The sequence below is a fragment of the Corvus moneduloides genome, chromosome 15, assembly GCF_009650955.1.
Source record: "Corvus moneduloides isolate bCorMon1 chromosome 15, bCorMon1.pri, whole genome shotgun sequence".
In the NCBI taxonomy this organism is placed as follows: domain Eukaryota; kingdom Metazoa; phylum Chordata; class Aves; order Passeriformes; family Corvidae; genus Corvus; species Corvus moneduloides.
In genome coordinates this window covers 2787136-2807389 of record NC_045490.1, presented here as the reverse complement: position 1 = coordinate 2807389, position 20254 = coordinate 2787136, and the positions used below count along the sequence as shown (strand labels likewise).

The window sequence follows — 20254 nt, the reverse complement described above, 5'->3', positions numbered from 1 at the left end:
TCCAGCCTGGGAAACCTCAGCTCACAGAGTTACTGCAAAACAAGATCTCTGCAGATCAAAAACTTCCTAGAGGAACACACTCCAAAGGTATAAGCAGTCTGGAGAAGGCAAGGTCTATAAATCATCACCTGTCAGCTTAGAAAAAATTCTCTTTGCTTCTCTGTGGAGGAGTAAAACGAGAAGAGAAATTTCTTTTCTGTATGGATGGCTCAACCATAAGGCTATTTGAACATCATTTTCTTGTAAGCCATCGACACAGAACAATTTAAACAGTTGTTATAAAGGATGTATGGGCTGACTCATCCAGCTGAAGAATCAGCCTAATTGGTCAAACTTCCAGGACACCGTGTGCTGAGCTGGAGAGAATCATAATCTCATCTATTAGGGGATGTGACAAGTTGCAGGAGCTATCTCAGATTCCTGGAAGAGCTGGTGTGAAAGAAGAACCATTGCCTAGGGACAGTCTCTTCTTTATGATAATTAAAGAGCTCAGATCTGGGCTATTCTGGATGGATGAAAAATATGCAAGCATAAGCTTAAATTCTGGCTTGGGCTTGTTCATGTGAGAAAGTTGTCTAACAATTCATTAGTTTGTTCAATAAAAGATACCCAAAAGGCAGGGAAAAGGGCATCTGTGGACTTGGCTGCAGGTTCACATGGTCTCAAAATTTCCTCCAGACATCCTGCTCTTCTGCATCACAGGATCACAGAATCTCCTCAGTTGAAGGGATGATCCAAGTCCAGCTCCTGGTCCTGCCCAGACCCCCCAACAACCCCACCCTGGACATCCCTGGCAGCGCTGTCCAAACGCTCCTGGAGCTCTGGCAGCCTCGGGGCCGTGCCCATTCCCTGGGGAGCCTGGGCAGTGCCCAGCACCCTCTGGGGGAAGAACCTTTCCTGATATCCAACCTTTCCCTACTATCTACTTGGTACCCAACAGGAGGGGGCAGCCAGGGGGGCTCAGCCTCTTCTCCCAGGGAAGAGGGACAGGATGGAAGGAAATGGCCTCAAGCTGTGCCAGGGCAGGCTCAGGTTGGACAGCAGGAGGAATTTCTCCATGGAAAGGGTGCTCAGGCCTTGGCAGGGGCTGCCCAGGGAGGTTTGGAGTGCCTATCCCTGGAGGTGTCCAAGGAAGGGCTGGAGGTGGCACTCAGAGCTCTGGGCTGGGGACAAGGTGGGGATGGGGCACAGGTTGGACTCGATGGGCTGGGAGGACTTTTCCACCCTCAAAAGTGCAATAGAAAACATGATGAACACAATTATATCACATTTTTAAAGCTTTTAAAAATGTAGCCAAGCTGAGATCATGAAAGTTAAGTATTTACTGTGATTTGCTCTTACAAAAAACAAATGTAAAATGATTTCATCAGTACCAGATAATAGGCCAGCATATAACCAGAGGGCAGGGTTTTTAATAACTTCACTAAAAAATATGCACTGGGACAAAAATGTGGTGCAATAAAAAAGTACAAAAGGTAATAAATATTACCTATTAGCTCATTTTTGTCAGGAAATAATACTACAAAATTAATGGGATACATGGAAGCCTTATGAAAAGCAAGCAGGGAGAGGCTTAGAGTCCTATCCAGTATTTGACCAGAGGCTGCCTGATGAATAAGTTGACATTGAAGTGCAGAGAATGAAAATCATCTGGAATGCAGGGAAAGGAAATAGCTCAAAAATGAAACTGTGATGTTGCCAGGCTCTATAGGAAGAGGCCCAGCTCCCACCTCTGCCAGGGCTCCCAGCTGGAGCTGGTGAGAGCGATCGGAAAACTGCACCAAAAACAGGACTGGGAGAGGAAAAAATGCATGAAAGGAAAGGTTTGAATGTGACAGCAACTTGGGTGCTTGAAGAATGGGAAAACCAAGAAACTCTGTAGAAGGAGTAAATGAAATAGGATTTATCCATGAGCTATACATGAACTCAGCGTGTAAGGATGAGATATTCTTGACTGCTTTTTTAAAATAACAAAGCCAGATCTTTCAGTGGTTTTACACTGCCTTTCACATCCTTTGGGGCTGCAGGATCCAGTGTTAAATACCCAGGGAGGCACCACCATTTACAACATCAGCAAGGCCATTTCCCGCGGGTTAAAGCCAACACATGAGTCCAGGAGACTGGATTTATTGCTGGTTCTCAGGCACATCGTGTCTGGTTCTGATTTGTGTGTTGCTCTCACTGGAACATGTCTGCTGTGGCTTCCAAGACTGGGACTTAACTGCGGTTAATTCACTGTTCCCTTTAGTAGTGGGACAATGGAGAGTTACCACTGGTGGTAAACAGATACTACACACAATAAGCTCAGTGAAAAATTCAGTAAACATCAATGACAGGCAAGTAATTTTAGATCAAACTGATGTCCACTGAAAAAAAACCCCCAAGAACCATACACATTTATTTATACAACTCTTTAAGAGTAAAGTATGCTTTGGAAGGAGCAGGACTGTAACCAAGCACTGCCCACTTTTTCTGTTTTCTACTCAAATCATTGATATTTCCTCTGACTTTGAAAATGAGCAGTCAGATCTCACATTTCTATCACTGCCATGCTCTGTAGTGTAGAAAAAGCACCAGGTCTTCCCAGTGAAAAGGGAGGGAAAACTGGCAGCTACATACTTGGGAGTCTAATTTTAGGAGGAACTGAGCCATTCTAATGTGCTGCAGTCAACAGGAACCGAGGGCACTCAATAAATCATGAGTTTCTTTCCATGTTTGAGTAGAGCCTGTTGAAAATTTCCCAAGAAAACCTTTTCCATCACAAAATTCCAATTCCTGTGAAGCAAAACTGCTTACAGGACAGGATATGCTTGGATACTTCTCTAAAACCTCTTTTTCTATGCATTTTGAAGTGGATTTTAATCCGTAGTAATATAATAATGTATTTTTAATATTAAAAGGGTTGTCTGGCTATGAGACAAAAGGAGTTTTAAATGGCTAAACAAAATGTTTCAATCCATCTTCCCTGGGATTTTTAAAATTCTTTTTAAACACCAATGTTTGAGAAGAAAAAGGATTCAAACTTGGTTTATTTTCAATTTGGGTTGGAACATATTTTCATCATTTTCCTGGGAAAGAAAAGCATTTCCTACTTTAGCTGTAAGCCAAAGAAGGTATTTTCATGCCTGTCCTAAAAAAAATCTTTACACTCATGCAGATAAACCTCTCTTTGACCCTGGTGAGGAGTGGAGTGGTAAATTTGTTATGTCTTTCCTGTCACTTTGATTCAGTTATTTTAAAATGAATGGCATTTGCATCAGAAGGCAGCAAAATAACCATTTCTTACCTTTAGTCTTTCTGTTACCCCATCAGTGAAACTGACTGTGAATTCAGCAATTTTGGGCACTCTGAGTTTTCCTTTGTTCTTCTGGTCAGGCTGATACTCTGTTCTTGTTTTCACAATTACCTGGAAAATAACAACACTTTTAAGAGTTCTGCCCACAGCACAGATTTTGGGGTTGTTACCAAAGCTTTTCTATATAAACCATCCCCTGGACATACAGAAGCACCGTAAACATAAAAGTGTTCATAAAAATGAACACAAAGCCATCATCCCATCCCCTTAGGAATAAGAGAGGCAGATAAATAGGCAGATACACAGAACTAGGACAGCGAGCCTTAGAATAGCTGACAGCAAAGTGTTTGACACCCACTTTTGTTTAGGACTAGGCATTTAATTTTTGTATCATGCTCAACAGGCAGAAGAACAGCCCATCCTAAAGAAGAGTGTCACTAATTAAAAGCTCTGTCCAAACAAGTTCTGCTGAAGCCAATTTAAATTGAGGCCATTTGGTGTCTCATTCATTCAGGCTCCAAATTATCAATATTTATCTTGTATTATCACCTTGGCTTTCCCTCTAAGATCTGTGTCTGACTAATCCTACTAATCTTATAAAATGAGGTGGTTTACACCAGTGCAGAAGACCCTTCCACTTTTTGGGTCCACATTCTGAGCTGCAGCCTGGTGGAAATGAAAAACTCCAGGAGTGGAGGCTGCTGCAGATGAGAGTGACAAGAGTGATCCTAAAGCTCTTAGTTAGAAACAAAACCGTGGTGAAGGATTGGAACAGATTAAGTGATGCACAAGGTTGAGTTCCCAGCTAATCACGGACTTATTTCCAAATGAAGACAGCAAAGTCTGCTTTGGACCAAAGAGAGCACCAGGTATTTAATCCTCCTGCATTTAATGCATGTGATGATCAGAGGGAGAGAAAAGCAGTGAGGAGTCATAAGCCAATTTTCTGGATTCAAATGCAAATCATTAAATACTGATGAATATTTACATCCTTCAGTGAATCCCTCTCAATAGTGTTTATTACAGGAGCATTTGCAATATTAATACTTGGGGAGAAGAAGGGACAAAAAGCCACTCGAGTACATTTCTGTGAGCATTTGGGAGCTCAGGATTTCTGATGACACAACGCAGAGGATGGGAAATGACCCACGGGGACAAGCTTGATTGGGCAGGTTTGGGGTGAATCCTGACCCTGCTCTGAACCCACTGTTGAACCAAACCCCATTTTGCCCACTCCGTCCAGCACACTGTGGGCAAAATAAAGCAAAGCTCCCTCTGCAGCCAAGACAAAGTGGCCCAGGTCAGCTGTGAGTTTCAAACAAGCAAAAACCTAATTTTCTCCCTCAAAAGGAGGCAAGTGCACCCAGCCTCGTGCAGCTGGCCAGCCTTCAGTCTTCTCCCTGGCCTTTTGTAAACCCAGTACAGTAAATTATAGGGGATCAGCCAGCAGCACCTGCCAGCCAGTGTTTAGAAATTGCTCTCTTTCTGTTTTCAGACAACATCCAATTCTCCCAAATTCATGCTTCCTGCTTGATATACATCTTAGCTGCAGACAATTTTTTTTAATTTACATGAGGGCTTTTCCACAAACTCCAACGCTTGGTCTTAATGAAAGACCATGAAGCCAGAATATAAGAAAAAAATCAAATTAAAACCCTTCCTTGTTTCTAGCTATAATTTAATTTTCTTCATCATCAACACCAATTTTGTTATGGTCATTTTTTAACTGTTACATTTCACCAATAAGCAGGAAAGTTTGAATCATGCTGCCCACAGGGATACAGAGTGAGCCTGAAAATGAACCCTTCCTTCACCAGGCATCAGGTTCAGGTCCAGTAGCAATTCTATCACATCTGGGAATAAATAAGCAGGCTCAGGCCCCAGTCAGATCAGAAGGTACTTGAAACACAATCTGCTGATCGTGCCAGCAGTGTAGTGAGTGTGCACAGAGCCAGAGTCACCCTGGGCAGTGTTTTGCAGAGAAATTTGCAGAGGTATCAAAAAGCTTTGGTAGAAGAGGGAAGAAGTACCTTTGCTAAAGGCCTTTTAGTATGGCAAAAGTTAAAACCCTGCTCTCCAGAAGTGTCTTTGTCAGACACCCGGTGGAATTACTCAGCAGAAGAAAGACAGGGCAGGCAGTGAAGTCTCCTTTTGAAAGGAGAGCACAGAAATCAAAAGACAAAGGTCAAACAGAAAACTGAAAACCTGTGGTGGGGGAGCACCATGGCAGCAACGATCAAAATGCAATTTTGCTGAGGGCATGGGGTGTAGTTGAGAAGAACAGAGCTCCCTCTTGCTCAGTCCCCCACAGGCTAAATAAATCAGTCCGAGCATGGATCCCACTCTTGCAGAGTTAAAAGTGCAAATTTAGGAAAATAATCAATCTTCTAAAGAAACCTTACTGCAGTTTTAGCTTTTGTCTTCTTTTGTTTTTCTTTTTCTGTTTTCATTTTCCAGCTTTCTGATTTGAGTTGGGTGGGAAAGATTTGCCTTCCCCCACTCCCTGCCATCACTCCTTTTTCACCTTCTTTTTCCATTTTGTCAGTGAGAAAAAAAAATCCTGGCAGTGAAGTCTTCCAGAAATTCTACCCAAATTGCTGTTGAACGTCAAGTAATAAAAGCCTCCTGACTTCGAAGTCGGGGCAATGATCAGCGCTCATTTATCAGCGCCTGCCCTCGAGCAGCTCCATCCGAGCGCAGATCCCACTGTTTCCATGCAAACAAGGAACATCCATCTCATACCACGACAGCTTTCCTGGGACAGCTGCTGCCATTTATTACAACCCACAGCAACAGAATGATCCCCCTCTCCTTGTCTGTTCTGCAGCAGTGCTGGCTTGGGAATTGTCGTTCTTGAATGAAATCAGGGACAGGGAGGGGAAAACTGGGGTCCTGGGGAAGCTGCAATTCAAAGCAAACTGAAATGAAGGAAATGCCATCTCCTCGTTCCCTCCTCTGGGATGCTGGCACGTTGGAAAAGGGGGAACTTCCAGATGGATTTAGCTCAGGGAATCTCCCTGCAGGTTATCTTGCTCCTGTGATCCGTTCTTAAAGTTTTCACACCATTTCCCAGAGATACGACACCTTAAAAGTTGCAGGAACTGAGCTGTTCATTGCATATGCAGTAAAGGGAACACCAATAAATTACCTGGGACTTTCTTCATTTTACTTCCAAAATAAAGCTGGTCTTTGAAAGTTGCTTCCAAGATGCGGTTTGCAGAGTGATTGTGAGAATATCAGAGGAGAGAAAAGGGCTTCTGTGGACCAGCAAAAAGACACATCTAATTATGGGAACCCACACCGCAGTCCTTGCCGCTTCCTCCTTAACCAGGTTTGTTTAGAATTTGAGCCAATTAACCACCAATTCAGCAAAGCACTTAAACATGCAAGTAGTCCTATTAACATCAGCAGGATGAGCCGGATATTTCAAGTTAAGTGTGCATTTAAGTGCTCTGGCCCATCGGAGCTGGCTTCAGGCTCCTTCCCACAGCCAGCTCCACCTCCGGTGCTTGGGGATCCTGGGGAATTCTCCAGCAAGTGTTCAGGGCACTCTGCACACAGCATGACCCCAGGATCCCATATTACTCATGGAGGAGTAGGGGAAAAGACAAAAAAAGAATCTCAGTAATGTGCTGAGTCCCACTTGGTGGCTGAGTCAGGAGTTCAGATCCCGGCTGGTTCCCTTCTTACAATGCACGGCGTTTTCTCAGACTTTCATTAAGGAGAGAGAATTGGAGCTCCAGCAGATTCTCCATAAAAGTATTTGGGGTTAGGGACTAGCAAAGGATGACTGGGGTGGGAAGGCAGTCAGACAACCTATGGAAAATGTCAGCTATCTGCAGAATTGTGCCCCTCAGCCATCCCAGGTCAGTAGACGTAGTAACTTTTCATGTCTGGAAAGGTTTTGACATTCTGTTCTCTTCCTTGGAGCTTCTGGTTCCTCATTCCAGTCCTTCAAATGCTTCTGAAGAGCTCAGAGAAGGCTGCAGGGAACGGCCTGTGGAAATTGTGAAACCCCACCACAACAGGACCACAAGCCACATCCATCATCCTGCTCCACACAAGATGTTTCTAACGATGCTGTTTGTGAATACATTTATTGAGTCCTAAACCTAAATGCTCTTATTATTCCAGGCTTAATGCTAGTGCCACGACTGGGATCAATAAGAAATCTTTCCTCAGCTTTAATGAATGCAGGACCATGCACCCTCTCTGTAGTGATGCTTTGGAAAATTGTAGGTGTGCTGAGGTGAGAAACAACAGATGAGAGTCTGCCTACACCAGCAGGAAATCCATCATCGACAACCTTGAGAAGGTAAACAGTAGGAGAGTGCTGGGAAATCCAGGGATTTGGGCTGCTGAAAGGGAAAAGAAAGCAAGCTTCTAACCAAGTGGGCTATATTAAAAGCATTTGCTGTGAGGAGGAAGGAGCAGAGTAGATGTGAAATGTGACAAATTGAAAAATATCCCATTAAGCATGGAACCTTGAAAAGGATTTTCCAGCAAAGGGATGAAGTAAGTGTTTCAGAAAATGAACTGATATGAATTCTGAGCCTTGTCTCCAACTGGCTAAATGTAACATCATTTATTGCCACTTTATATTTGCGTTCGAGCTCTATGGTTTTCCCTGAAGAAATGAGTAATAATATTTAACATAACTGGCATTGTGAAAACTTTAAATTATTCATTTGGAAAAGGACATGCAGCCCTGCTGTAATTCCCACTCCACTGCCACGGTGCATGTAATATATTGTGGTTCAGGTGCTGCAAAGCACAAACCATAAAAATTTAAAATACTACTTCCTGGGATTATTAATAATGAAGAGTCTCTCAGTCGGAGTGGCTGTCAGATTGACAGAAGAGATAAACAAAATGTGTTGCTGCTACCAAGGAGAAAGGTTCCTTCCAAGTTCAAAGCTGGACTTTGTAGTCCCACAGAATGGTTGTAACACCCCCACCAGTTTCCAGGAGGATTAGTCATGCTCACTTTTAAATGAAAATGAGACTCAGCTTCCTTCCTTTCCACATCTTTCTCCATTCCTTGCAGAGACAGAAGGGAAAATATCAACTTCTCACTGGCACCAGTGTCATGGTTTCCTTTGCTTTTGTTACCCAGCAAAGCATCGGCAGCTGAGCAGGACCTCAGGGTGCAGCAGGGACCAGGTGACAGCACCTAAAGCTGGGACTAAACCTGCTGAGACTGGGGCAGGTTCTCCTCTCGTGTGCTCCAAGCCAAGCAATGGCCAGAATCCACCACCTGCCTGCATACACAATTCTCCAGCCTAATCCTCACCCAGAGCCAGCTCCAAAGAGCAAATGAGATGTGCACATTGCCAACAGCAGCTGAAGTTAAAATACTTAGCACTAAAAGAATATAGGAAGAGATAGGAAAATCATGTTTCAGGGCTTAAAACAGTCTCTCGCCTTGCAGGCTTAGGATGAAACATTGACAGGCATGAGCAGCTCCATGCAGCATCTCCTGTACCTCCCCCTGACTGCTGTCCTGGCTACTGCCAGAAACTGGATAATGTGGACATATCTCAGACTACCTGGCAATGCCCATGCTGCAAATTCCCGGATTTTGAGAGAATTAGGTCTTTAAAGCTTCCCCAAATGATTATGGCTATGTCCCATCCGACAGGCATGGCAGCTGTGCTTCCAAATCTACAGGATGGACGCATCTCAGCAAGCAGACTTCCCAAAGGTTAGTACTAAAATTGGCATCTGCGATGTAGGTAACGGCATTCTAGTCATTATTTGAATACATAAAATGCCTGAAATATCAAGCAGCAAAAATAAAATTTAAAAAATGAAAATTTTAAGAAAAAGATGCCCTGGGATCAAATCCATAGTCCCTGGACAAAGCCAGAGTCAGTACTCTGCTATTTTTTTACCCCATATCTGCTCATCTAACGGGTGTTGTGCTGGAAATGAGTTTCACAGAGGGTGGTAGGAAAAAGTGGTCTCCTGAATCAGTGCCAGGAAGATATTCCAGGCATAAGGAACATCGCAAAAGGACAAAGACAGCAAATGTAATCAGCCCTGGCATCACCAGTGAAAGGCAGCACAGAATGCAAAGGCTGCACTGGGAGCTGAAAGCAGCTGAGAAGGGCAAGGCACAGCCCCAAGAACAAAAGTAGCCTGGAATTTATTAAGCCAAGTCTTCCTACAAATCCCTAGGTGCCCATAACCCACAGGAGGTGGGGTGAGAAAAACTGATTTCAGTAGGTTCATCCAGGAGAGGGCTTAGCAAAGCAGACAAAAGAATCAATCACTCAGCTGTAGGGAGGGCAAATTGGCCAGGGTGAATTAGCAGAGCTCCACTGATTTCCCTTCAGCCAAGATTCCTGCCTGGTTCTCCTTTCTAGACCAGTAAGGAACTGGTATGAGGGGTTCACTTGACCCTCTTGCTGAAATCACTTCCCCCCTCAGCACTGGGCTTCCACGGTAGAAAAAAGAACAGGCTCAGCCAAGCCTCCATACCCTAACACACTTCCCTGTGTCCATTCCTGCTGCTTCTGCAGGATGCAGCTCCGAGGAATTGCAGTGCAGACATAGCTGGGCTTAAGAGAGGTAATGGAGCTCACAAAACCAGGCAGCTTTAAAGCCCCTAATTCAGGCACTGATGGCAGAGCAGTTAAGGAGGGAGATTTCTGCCCAGGCTACACAAATCCTGGGATGTTGAGAGTGAAGCTCTGCAGCAGCACTACATTCTCTGGATGATGGGAGGCTGCTGGAAGCTGCTCCAGGTCCCTGTGGGCACCCTGGGAACAGCCCTAGTGGAGGGGCTGGTGTTCGAGACGAAGGCCAGCACAGAGTGACATCCCAACAGGAGCAGGAACTGCCAAGGACACAAGCAGGGCTGTCCAAAACATGCAAACAGCATCAAGGAGGTTTCCCCAAACGCTGCTCTGCCCGAGTGTGATGCTGCAAGGATTGATTACAGCCTAATGAGCAGGGGTGGTGTTCAGGTCTAATACGGATCCAGAGGACAAAGCGATTGCCCAGTGTAGGAGGGGGATGAAAAGAAGGCTCACACTGGTGTTGGTGGGGACAAGGGACAGTATCCCAAGTGGAGAAAGGGAAGGATGGGGAAAGGCAAGACAGCCTGCCTGTTCCTTTTTATTTGTTATTCGCTTCATTTTATCCATCTTTTCTTTCCCTTTCCATCCTTCTCCTCCCTCTTCCTCCCTCCTCCTGCCTCATCACTATCCCTGCCCCGTCCCTCCTTTTGCCATTTGCTCCATCCCACCAGCCTCACCAGCGGATGAGCAGGAGCTGCCTGTTCTCGGCTGCATCTGGAGCTCCCACAGCTTCCCAGGCTGGGAATGCCAAGCTGCCTCTGGCCCCAGCACGTGCAGCAGCTCCCCAAAAGCAGCTCCACGCTGCCCTGACAGCTCGTGCCTTCAGGCTGTACAGAGGGCAGGCTGACACTGGTATCCAGGACAGAGCTCCAAGCAGTCCCCGAGGTACAGGAGCACTCATCCAGCTACTCTTAATTATTCCTGCTCAACTGGCCAGGACCAAACGTTATTTTCTGTTAAACCAACAGGGACAGGCTGTGCACACCAGGGACCCCCCTGATTTCCAGGAACTCTGTATAAATGCATGGCCTCAGCCACTCAGAGAGAGATGTGGCCAGGGGCACAGGGTGGGAAAAGCATTTGGAAAGAGCTGTTAGATCTAATTTTTTTGCTTTCTTGGGTTGGTGGCAGGAATTTGCCACTAGAGAAATTAATTCTCGAGCCTCCTGATGCATTCAAAATAAAGAACAATGGACCACATGATAAGCCTTCTGCAGCCTTCACCACAAAAGAGATGCCGGATGTTTTTTTCAGCCTGACAAGAGCTTTCATGCACTTTTGTGTTATGCAAAATTAGGATTTTACTGCCAGAACAGAGGTATTTCCTGCTGGATTATACTGAAGCGAGCCAAGAGACCAAGGGGTCCCCAGTTGTTGGTCTCATTTAAAATTTCAGTGAACAGAATGGTCCATGAAAAGCTGCACATCTTTCAGCATTATCATTGCAGAGACACAATCACAGCTGAAGCTGTTTGTCTATGCCTTGGAAAACAAGGCAACAGAGCTCCTCTTTCCCCCTTTGGTTCTAAAAGATAAAAGACTTCTGCTGGGTGTTTTTTTTTTCTTTTTGAATCAGAAGAAATGAAATTCAGAGACATAAAAAGCCAGGTCAAGGGCTTGTCACTGTTGATGGGGCTATTATTGCTGTTCCATGGATGGATTTCACCAAAAAGGCCATGTAAAAATGATTTAAGAGCACCTGTCTCTGCCTTCTGCTCCAGCAAGGGAATAGGGGACAAGGGAAATGCTTGAAGGTTGTCAATAAATATAAATGCACAGCAGGCTTAGCACCTTAGGGGGACAATTCCTGCCTCGGGTACATTTGTCCCCCTGCAGACACACAAGTGCTGACAGAAGGACGAGAATGCTGATGCTGCAGGAGGAGCAGCATGAGGAGGGGACATCCTCCTTTGGTGGGAGAAGGAAAAAGACATTCCAGTGGTCTGCAATTTTAGAAAAGAAAGTTGCCAAATGGAAGCATCCTGAAATCCTGCCTGCATTTTCCCAGCAGCAGCAAGGTGGAAGTCAGAGGGAGCTGCTAAGCTCTCGGTGCTTTGGAAAGCAAGGCTGTTAGGAAAGCACCCCCAAAAGGACAGACAGTAAATTTGAGCACATCTTTAAGTGTTTTCCTTTCTCACCCCCCACTCCCCACATGATTTCTTCAAGGAACTATCTGAAAAGAGCTGGACTTCAGAGATTACTTCACATCAGCAAAAGCCTCATTTCTATATTGTTTCTGTATCCTTTCTCCAAAAGAGGAGCCAGACACAGAAAACACTTGGGAAGAGAGGACAGAAGCTCTGGTGAAACACCTACATAGGTTAATGCTGAGACTCACTTTGAATGATTCTCAAGTGATTCAGCTACAGAAATGTCCTTAAAATGAAGAAAAAAACCAGGTATTTAAGGTCCTTAAACCACAATTTTCAGTCTGTAGATTCCACAGGCTTTGTGGGCTGCTTTTAAGGATCCAACAAACAACAGGTTTGATGTTCTTCAACTTGCATGCAGGTATCTTAAGACTCAACTGAAAAAAAAAACCCCTGTAAATGAACAGAACTTGCAAATACACACCAGGTGACGGCATTATTGTAGTGGCAGCAGGTGGGCTGCCCTACACAAACCTTGTACACTCTTGGATCACTACCCAAAACTGTTACTACTCCTTCTTTACCAGACAGAGCAAGGACAGAACCCTGAGCTGCACCCAAACCTACCTGCCCTGGTTTTGATGCACCCTGGATTACCTTGACCCCAAGGTTAGATCCAGGTCAAAAGTTCACAGTTTCCTAAATGCAGATCCTCTCTGACAGCGAAGAGAAGCCCAGAAAGGGGAATACTGAGCAGGGTTGGGGTTTTTTTAGGTTTCATTTACAGGAGGCTGCCAGGACAATGCGTCCGTGGAGTGCCGAGGGTGCGATGCAGGAGCTGGCCCGCAGCATTGCCTCCCAGTGGCTGCTGGCAGCGGGATCGGGGCGCAGGGCAGGAAACCCCCGAGGCTGGAGAGCCCCGCGGGGCTGACCCCCAGACCCGACACCGCGGCTCGCCGGGCTCTGCTCGCTCCTGCAGCATCCCATGCACGAGGCACAGGAAGCACCCTGCCTTGTGATCTCATTCTCCCCGGCTAAAAATCAACTGCTCGCACGTTTTAGGAATAAACGGGGGGGAAAAGTCAGTTTTAGGCGTTTTCGTAAGCAAATCTCCTGAGAGCAAGGCAAATCCAAACAAGAATACACCCTGAAACACTTGAAATCCATGTCCACTCCTCCTCAGGGGCACAGCCTGCCTGAATTCAGCAGCAGCTTTGCTTTCTCAAGTACAAAGCTGTAATTTGCCCCTCTCACTTAACCTCTGCCCAAGCTTTTCACCCGAAGCTCAGCTCCTTATTAGCAGCTCTTTAAACAGCCCCTCTACCCCGGGGTGAACTCACCCCAACAGAACCCCTTCTACAGAAAGCAAAGGAAACGGGTCATGAATTATTTTGCTTTTATCATAAATAACCTCTCCTCCTGGTGAAGGGATTTCCAGCCCGTTAACTCCGGGCCTGCTGCATGGAGGAGATGAACCACAGCCTGCAGAAATCAATTGCTCTGACTAATGAGTTCTGAATCACACTCAGCACGCCCGGAGATACATCCCACACTTCCAGCAAAGAAAAGTATGGATGTCAGGAGATGCACTGGCAGTAATATACGCTAATGAAAGTAATGCAACCTAACAACACGTGAATTATTGATGTGGGCATGTTTAAACAGAAAAATCAGCAACGAATCACACCACACCGATCCACGCCAGTGTTTGTTCACCAACAGGCAGGTGGAACTGTGGTGGTCCTGAGAACGCTCATTAGCCCTCGATTAGCTTGAAAAGATCTTTGTTGGGTAATCCATGTCTCACCTGATCCACAAGTCATTTAAATTCCACATTGTCATGTGACACTGGGTGATCTCAAGGAGCCCCTTGTACTGCATCAGAGCGACTTTTACACACCTACAGTTTCCCGAGGTTTTCAGACATTTATGACAAATCATATTGCTTTGCCGAAATTATTTTGCTTAATCTTATTTATCAGAGTCACAGATAAGGGCTGGCTTAGCCTCTGATCCACAACAATTCACAGAAGTCTAACTCTCCTGAATGCAGCAAAGTTGCTCCTGATTGCCATGAGGCACATGGAGAACAGAACCAGCTCCTTTGTCTGGCACAGCTCTGGTTCCCAGGATGTCAAGGCAGTTGACTCAGCTCTATCCTAAAATAAACACAGTTTGTCTACCTAGACAGGTTTATCACATCCATCACCATGTTCTCCTAATGCATTTAGGGAAAATTCATTTTGTACCACGGTGAAAGCAGGATATATGTTCAATAATCATCAGTGTTAATTTTTGCTGTTATTCCATTATCTTCCGAGATCTAATCATTCTGTCTGTACTTTGGGGTGGGCTGGCTCCACCTCTGTGGTATCTGGGAACTACACTGCAGACAGGCTTTGTTTTGGTGAGGGCTGTTGGGGAATACGGATTTTTACAGTCTCATCATGTCCTCACCAGGTTATACTGATATGCATCATCCCCACAGGGATGTAGACAAAAGATTTCCTAGTTCACACTGCAGCCAAAAAATCCCAACACACCCCGCAGCCAATCGCACATTCCTGGGCGTTTTAGTGCTGCATTCAGGTGTGAGAGAGTTGAGAGGGCAGGGGAGAACAATGTCCCCTGCCCGGGGCCAAACGCGACCCTGGGCTGTCCCCCAAGGAACTCAGCCACTCTCCCCAGAGAAATCAGCATCCTCGGTGCCCAAATCAGCTTTGCAAAGCCACGGAGAAGAAAACGGAGCTTAACGGAGATAATTAAAACAGCTGCTTATTTCGGCAGAGTTATCACATTACCTCCTCTCAAAGCAGGCCATTAATCTTACTGATAATAACACATTGCACACTGCTCCTCAGTTTCCCCGGTGCTTGCAAGAGAAACACACCAAGCTTTTTCTCCAGTTGTATTTATGAATATTTGGAGCTCTTTTTTTGAGGAGGGAAGGCACTGGGGGACTGCTGCGTGCTTATTTGCCATGTTAGAACAGGTAAACGCGCTTTGAAAGATAACCCCTTTTTATTTATTGAATAAATGTGCCACAATTCCCATCACCAGAGCCCAGTGACAACCAAGGGGCACGTACGTGTGCGCAACCATGCAGGAGCACATTCTGATTTTGTTTTACCTTTTCCGGAGCCGGGAACTGCAGGTGATTTACTTCCAAAGGTGTGATCAAAGGAACTGTCTGAAAACCATCTTCATTGGATGGTTGTTTGTTGTTCTTGTCGTTCAAATTACTCCCCAGCTTCACCATCCTTGCACCCGGCTTTCCACACCTAAAACCGGGGGAGATGAGCAATGTCACGGGGGCAGCGGGAAAGGAACGATTCCTACCTTGCCCTGCTCGGTTTGGGTCCAGGTGTCGGTCCCCTAGATTTTAGGGAATGTCACTTGGCTTCACCAAAGCATTTGCCTCATGCAGACACCCCACAAACAGCCTTCAAACCCCACAAACAGCCTTTAAACCCCTCGCTGTCAGCCCTAACACGACGGATCCCAAAGTGCCGGGAGAGCCACCAACACTGGTGGGCATGCCACCGATACGCCTGGGAATGCCACCAGCAACACGGGGAATGTCACCAGTACCACCGGGAGAGACAGCGGCACCACCGGGAATGTCACCAGCAGCACCGGGAGTGCCACCAGCACCGCCACCACCGCGGACACGCATTGGGACACGGGGACACTGGGACACGGCGCGTCTCCCACTCACCCCAGGAGTCACTTTTGCACCCCCTTGAGGGTTCACACCCCCTCCCCTGCACATCCCGGAGCACACGGACGTCCCCCAGCTCCCCGGGAGCGGCGGCGCTGGGGGTTCGGGGCGCGGGTTGGGCGGGCACGGCTCCGTTACTTACTGCAGAGCAGGCGGCGAGAAGCGGCGGCGGGGCCGGTGTGGGTGCGCGGAGCCCGCGGTGTCCGCGGGGGGAGCGGTACTGAAGGGACAGCGCTGCGCTCGCTGCGGCTCCGCCGGCGACTGAGGCGGGCGGGGCGGCGGCTCCTTCCCCGCCCGCCCCGCGCTCAGCGCCGCCGCGGCCCCGCGCGCCCCCTGGCGGCCGCGCCTCGCGCCGCGGGCACAGCGCCCCCTGCAGGCCGCGGCGGGCGCTGAGGGAGGGGCCGCGTCCCCATGGCCGGGGACACGCGCGCGACCCGCGACAACTCCGCGGCACTGCCCGGGCGCGGACGGCAGCGGGGTGGGGATAATCCGGCGCGGCTGTGTGGAGACACGAGCCCTGTTGTCACTCTCTGGGCGCTGGTGGCGTTGATCGCTGTGTCACTCACTGTGGTGTCACGCAATGAGGTGGGATCGTGGAATGGTTTGGGTTGGGAAGGACCTTAAAGGTCGCCTGGTTCCCCCTCTGCCATGGGCAGGGACAACTTCTGCTATCCCAGGTTGCTCCAAGCCCTGTCCGACCTGGCCTTGGACACTTCCAGGGGTCCAGGGGCAGCCACAGCTGCTCTGGGCACCCTGTGCCAGGGCCTGCCCACCCTCACAGGGAGCAATTCCTTCTGTATATCCCAACCCAAATTTCCCCCTTTTCAGTGTGAACCCATTCCCCCTGGTCCTGTCACTCCAGTTCCTGATGCAGAGTCCCTCTCCCTTGCAGCTCCTTCAGACACCGGAAGGTGCTGTGATGTCTCCACACAACCTTCTCCAGGCGGGACGTGCCTAATTTTCTCATCCTGTTCCCAGGATAGGGAAGGTTCCCCAATCCCTTTATCACCTTCCTGGCCCTCAGTCACTCTCCCCGGTACCCACTCAAATACCCAACAGGAGGCTGGGCCCAGCTGGGGGCCAGTCACTTCTCCCAGCTAACAAGATACAGGAGAAGAGGAAATGGCCTCAAGTTGCACCAAGGCAGGTTTAGATCGCCTGTTAGGAAGAATTTCTTCACTAAGAGAGTGGTCAGGCAGAGGCTGCTCGGGGCAGCAGTGGAATCACCATCCCTGGAAGTGTTCAAAAACCGTGTAAATGGGGCATTTACAATTTAACAGCAGACCTGGCGGTGCTGAGTTAATGATTGGACTCCATGACCTTGGAGGTCTTTTCCAACTTTAAGGATTCTGTGATTCTCAAATGCTGGGATGGCAAGACAACACCAAACCCTGGCTCTGCTCGGCTTTATACTGGGCTCTGCTCCTATTCCCAGCAGCCAGGCTGGCGTCACATCAGCACCACGCACAGTCACACCACCATCATCGCCTCAACCACCACCATCACCTCAACCACCACCATCACCTCAACCACCATCATCACCTCAACTATCACCATCACCTCAACCATCAGCACCACCACAACCATAAGCATCACCTCAACCATCAGCATCACCACAACCATCAGCATCACCCCAACCATCAGCATCACCACAACCATCAGCACCACCACAACCATAAGCATCACCTCAACCATCAGCATCACCACAACCATCAGCATCACCCCAACCATCAGCATCACCACAACCATCAGCACCACCACAGCCACGGCACCACCACAGCCACCATCCCCTGCAGCAGGAGGCTGAGCACTTCTCTTGGAGACACAGGATACTTTGGGATGACTTCAGCCTGATTTGTTTATAAATTTAGAATTTGCCTCCAGAGCTTGCAACTTGGCACTTTTCACGAGACCTAAATATACTCCTTGAAGGCGTGAACTGTTTCCATAATAAAGCCTTTTAGAATTGACTTGTGAAAACTCATTTAAAGCTGTATTTTGGCAGAGTGAGGGGAAGTGCTGACTGCAGTGGTAGAGCTTGTTCACAGTACAGAGGGAAGAGCAGAGAGGAAGGGAGCAGAGAAGGGCAGCTAAAACTACCTGCTACTAATATCCTGTTAAAGATCCTGTTTGCAACAGTTTCACCAGTTCTTCATGCTTGGGTTGGAATTTTCTCTATCATATTTCTGGATAAGGCCAAACTTCTACAGTAAATTTCACCCTAGAGGGTTTTTCTGGGTTTAAGAATAAAGTTGTGTCATAGATACAACTTAACATTGAACAACTTTTGCTTGGAGTGTTACGAATGTTTGGCAGGTAGTTTTTTGATATTCTCAGAATATCGGGGGAAAAAAAATCAATCACATCAGAAGGTTTTGAGATTTCATATTGAGGAAATTCAGGAAAGATTTCTTAAGCAGGGATCCCCTTAGATCCGATCCAGCTCAAGACTGAACAAGATTTCCACTGAAACTACAACTCCAGGTTGCTGCAGACCAGACCAGGAAGAGATGCCTACAAAGAAACTGGCAGGCTGTACCCCACAGGTAAGGGAAAGTGTAGGATTTAGGCTCCATAGGTCTGAGGAAGCAGGTAAAAAAACCATTCACTAAAGATTATTGATTAAATGACTTATATAATGTCTAAATATTGCAGTAATACCAGAAATCAGCCATCCATGCCCACCTGGGATAGGATCTGTGTAGATACACAGCAAGTTATACACTCTGCAAAGTCCTTTTCTCATGTCCCTGTGCTGGTTTGGCTCAGGATGATCATTAGGACCTTCTAAATGTGGAGGCTGTAAGAAAATCCAAGAGCACACACTTTGCAAGTGATGCCAGAAGCCCAGTCTCATCCCAAATCCTGAGCCAAAGCCCTCTGGCCCTGAAGGCTTCTGTCAGAGCATTTGGTGCCGCTCCTGTCCAGCGTCAGCAATGCTGGAAGGAGCCCATCCAGTCCCTAAGGCAGGGACAGCAAGAGCAGGATGCTCAGGGCTGTTTCCAGTTGGGTTTTGAATAACTCTTGTGGGTGGAGACACAAATGCTCTGGGAAAGCTGTTCCAGTGTTTAGTCACCCTTACAGTAAAATAGATTTCTCATGTGTAAATGAAATTTCCTGTGTTTCAGTTTGGGCCTTTTGTCCCTTTTCCTGTCGCTGGGCACAGCTGAGAGGAGGCTTCTCCAGCCTGAACAATCCCAGCTCCATCTGCCTCTCCCAGAGGGGCAGATACTCTAAACAAGACAGTGCAATTACAGCAACTCTTTCCCCAAATTCCAGTATATTACATTACATGATCTGAAGTGATTTGACCATCCACAGAGATTAGCAGATCTATACTTACCTCCCATTGAACATATGAATTTGAACTACTATAGCTCTTCTGTCAGCAAAATGGCTATTTTCAAAGGAAGGACTAGGAAATGTTATTACATAGAGCAAAGAAAACATTGCATTGCAACTCCATGAAAATGGCATTGTGGTTTTCCACCTTTAGCTGGTAATTACCAACTTGAGGGCTCTGTTGAAAAGCAAAGTGATGTCTTTCATAGCTTACAAATGCATCCTGTGATCTAAAAACTAAATAATTTTCATCCACATCAAGCAATGAATATCCTGCTTAGCCAAAATTACATTAATGACACCTAAGCTGATGCTCTGGCTTAAGAGAGGTCTTAAGCAACACTTCACAAAGACAGTGATGTGAAATCTCCAGAGTCACCTGTGCAAACCCATGGAGACTGGGGTTCCATCATGAAAAAATAAGGTTGCAAATAAGGTTACCTGCTTGCTCCTCGTCTCTACTCAGTTGAACTCACAGAGTTTAATATATTAACTTTTGTTGGTTATGCCTGAATACTCTTCATGGTAACAAACCTAAGGGGCAGTGAGGGGAATCCCCTTCCTTTTTGTACATTTTACCACTGTAAAACACCTTTCCTGGAGCTCCAAATCTACTGATAACTAATCAGAGCTAAACTCTGCTGGAAAGATTCCATGTGGCCCAGAGAGCCCAGCTCAGCATGGCCAGCACTCCAGCACTGGCGCTTGGAGCCACTTTTCCCCTCAAGCCTTCTAGTTCTGAGTGCCAGCAGCAAGAACCTGCAAAAAATGAGCAGATGCTGCTTTTACCTTTTGACTTTTCAGGGTGGAAGTACATTTTAAGCAATATTTTCCAGTGGCACCATCTGAGAATTTTGGCAGTGTGGTGGAGGGAGATGAGCAGAGAGATAGCCAAAGCCTCCCTCGGAATTACATCCAGTAACTTCCATTTCCTCCAGGGGACTGGACCAGCCCTGTGACTACTTAGGGTCAGTATGGCCCATTTCAGTTTGAAAATACCTCTTTGCAAAATCCCTCTCTCACAAACAAACAAACAAATAAACAAAGAGACTACCAGGAGTAAATTTATGTAGCACGATGCTTCATGGCAAAAATAGATGTCTGAAGTTGCCAGCAAGATCCCAAAAGTGAACATTTTGTAGGGACAACATTAAAGCAAGCCCAAGTGAGTATGAGAAATCAGAGTAACACACAGATTTTCTTACAGAGCCAATACAGAGCC

The 20254-nt window shown here is 46.8% G+C and overlaps 1 protein-coding gene across 1 annotated transcript in view; it reads right to left on the bottom strand.

Moving 5' to 3' along the window:
• NSG2 (neuronal vesicle trafficking associated 2) overlaps positions 1–15970 on the bottom strand; it is a 31507-nt gene extending 15537 nt beyond the window's left edge. The window contains exons 1-3 of the mRNA XM_032124905.1: positions 15833–15970; positions 15100–15250; positions 3287–3406 (exon numbers count right to left, since the gene is read on the bottom strand). Coding sequence (XP_031980796.1) covers positions 3287–3406; positions 15100–15228 — 249 coding nt within the window. The 5' untranslated portion in view covers positions 15229–15250; positions 15833–15970. The remainder of the gene's footprint in view (positions 1–3286; positions 3407–15099; positions 15251–15832) is intronic.
• Between the last annotated feature and the right edge of the window lie 4284 nt (positions 15971–20254).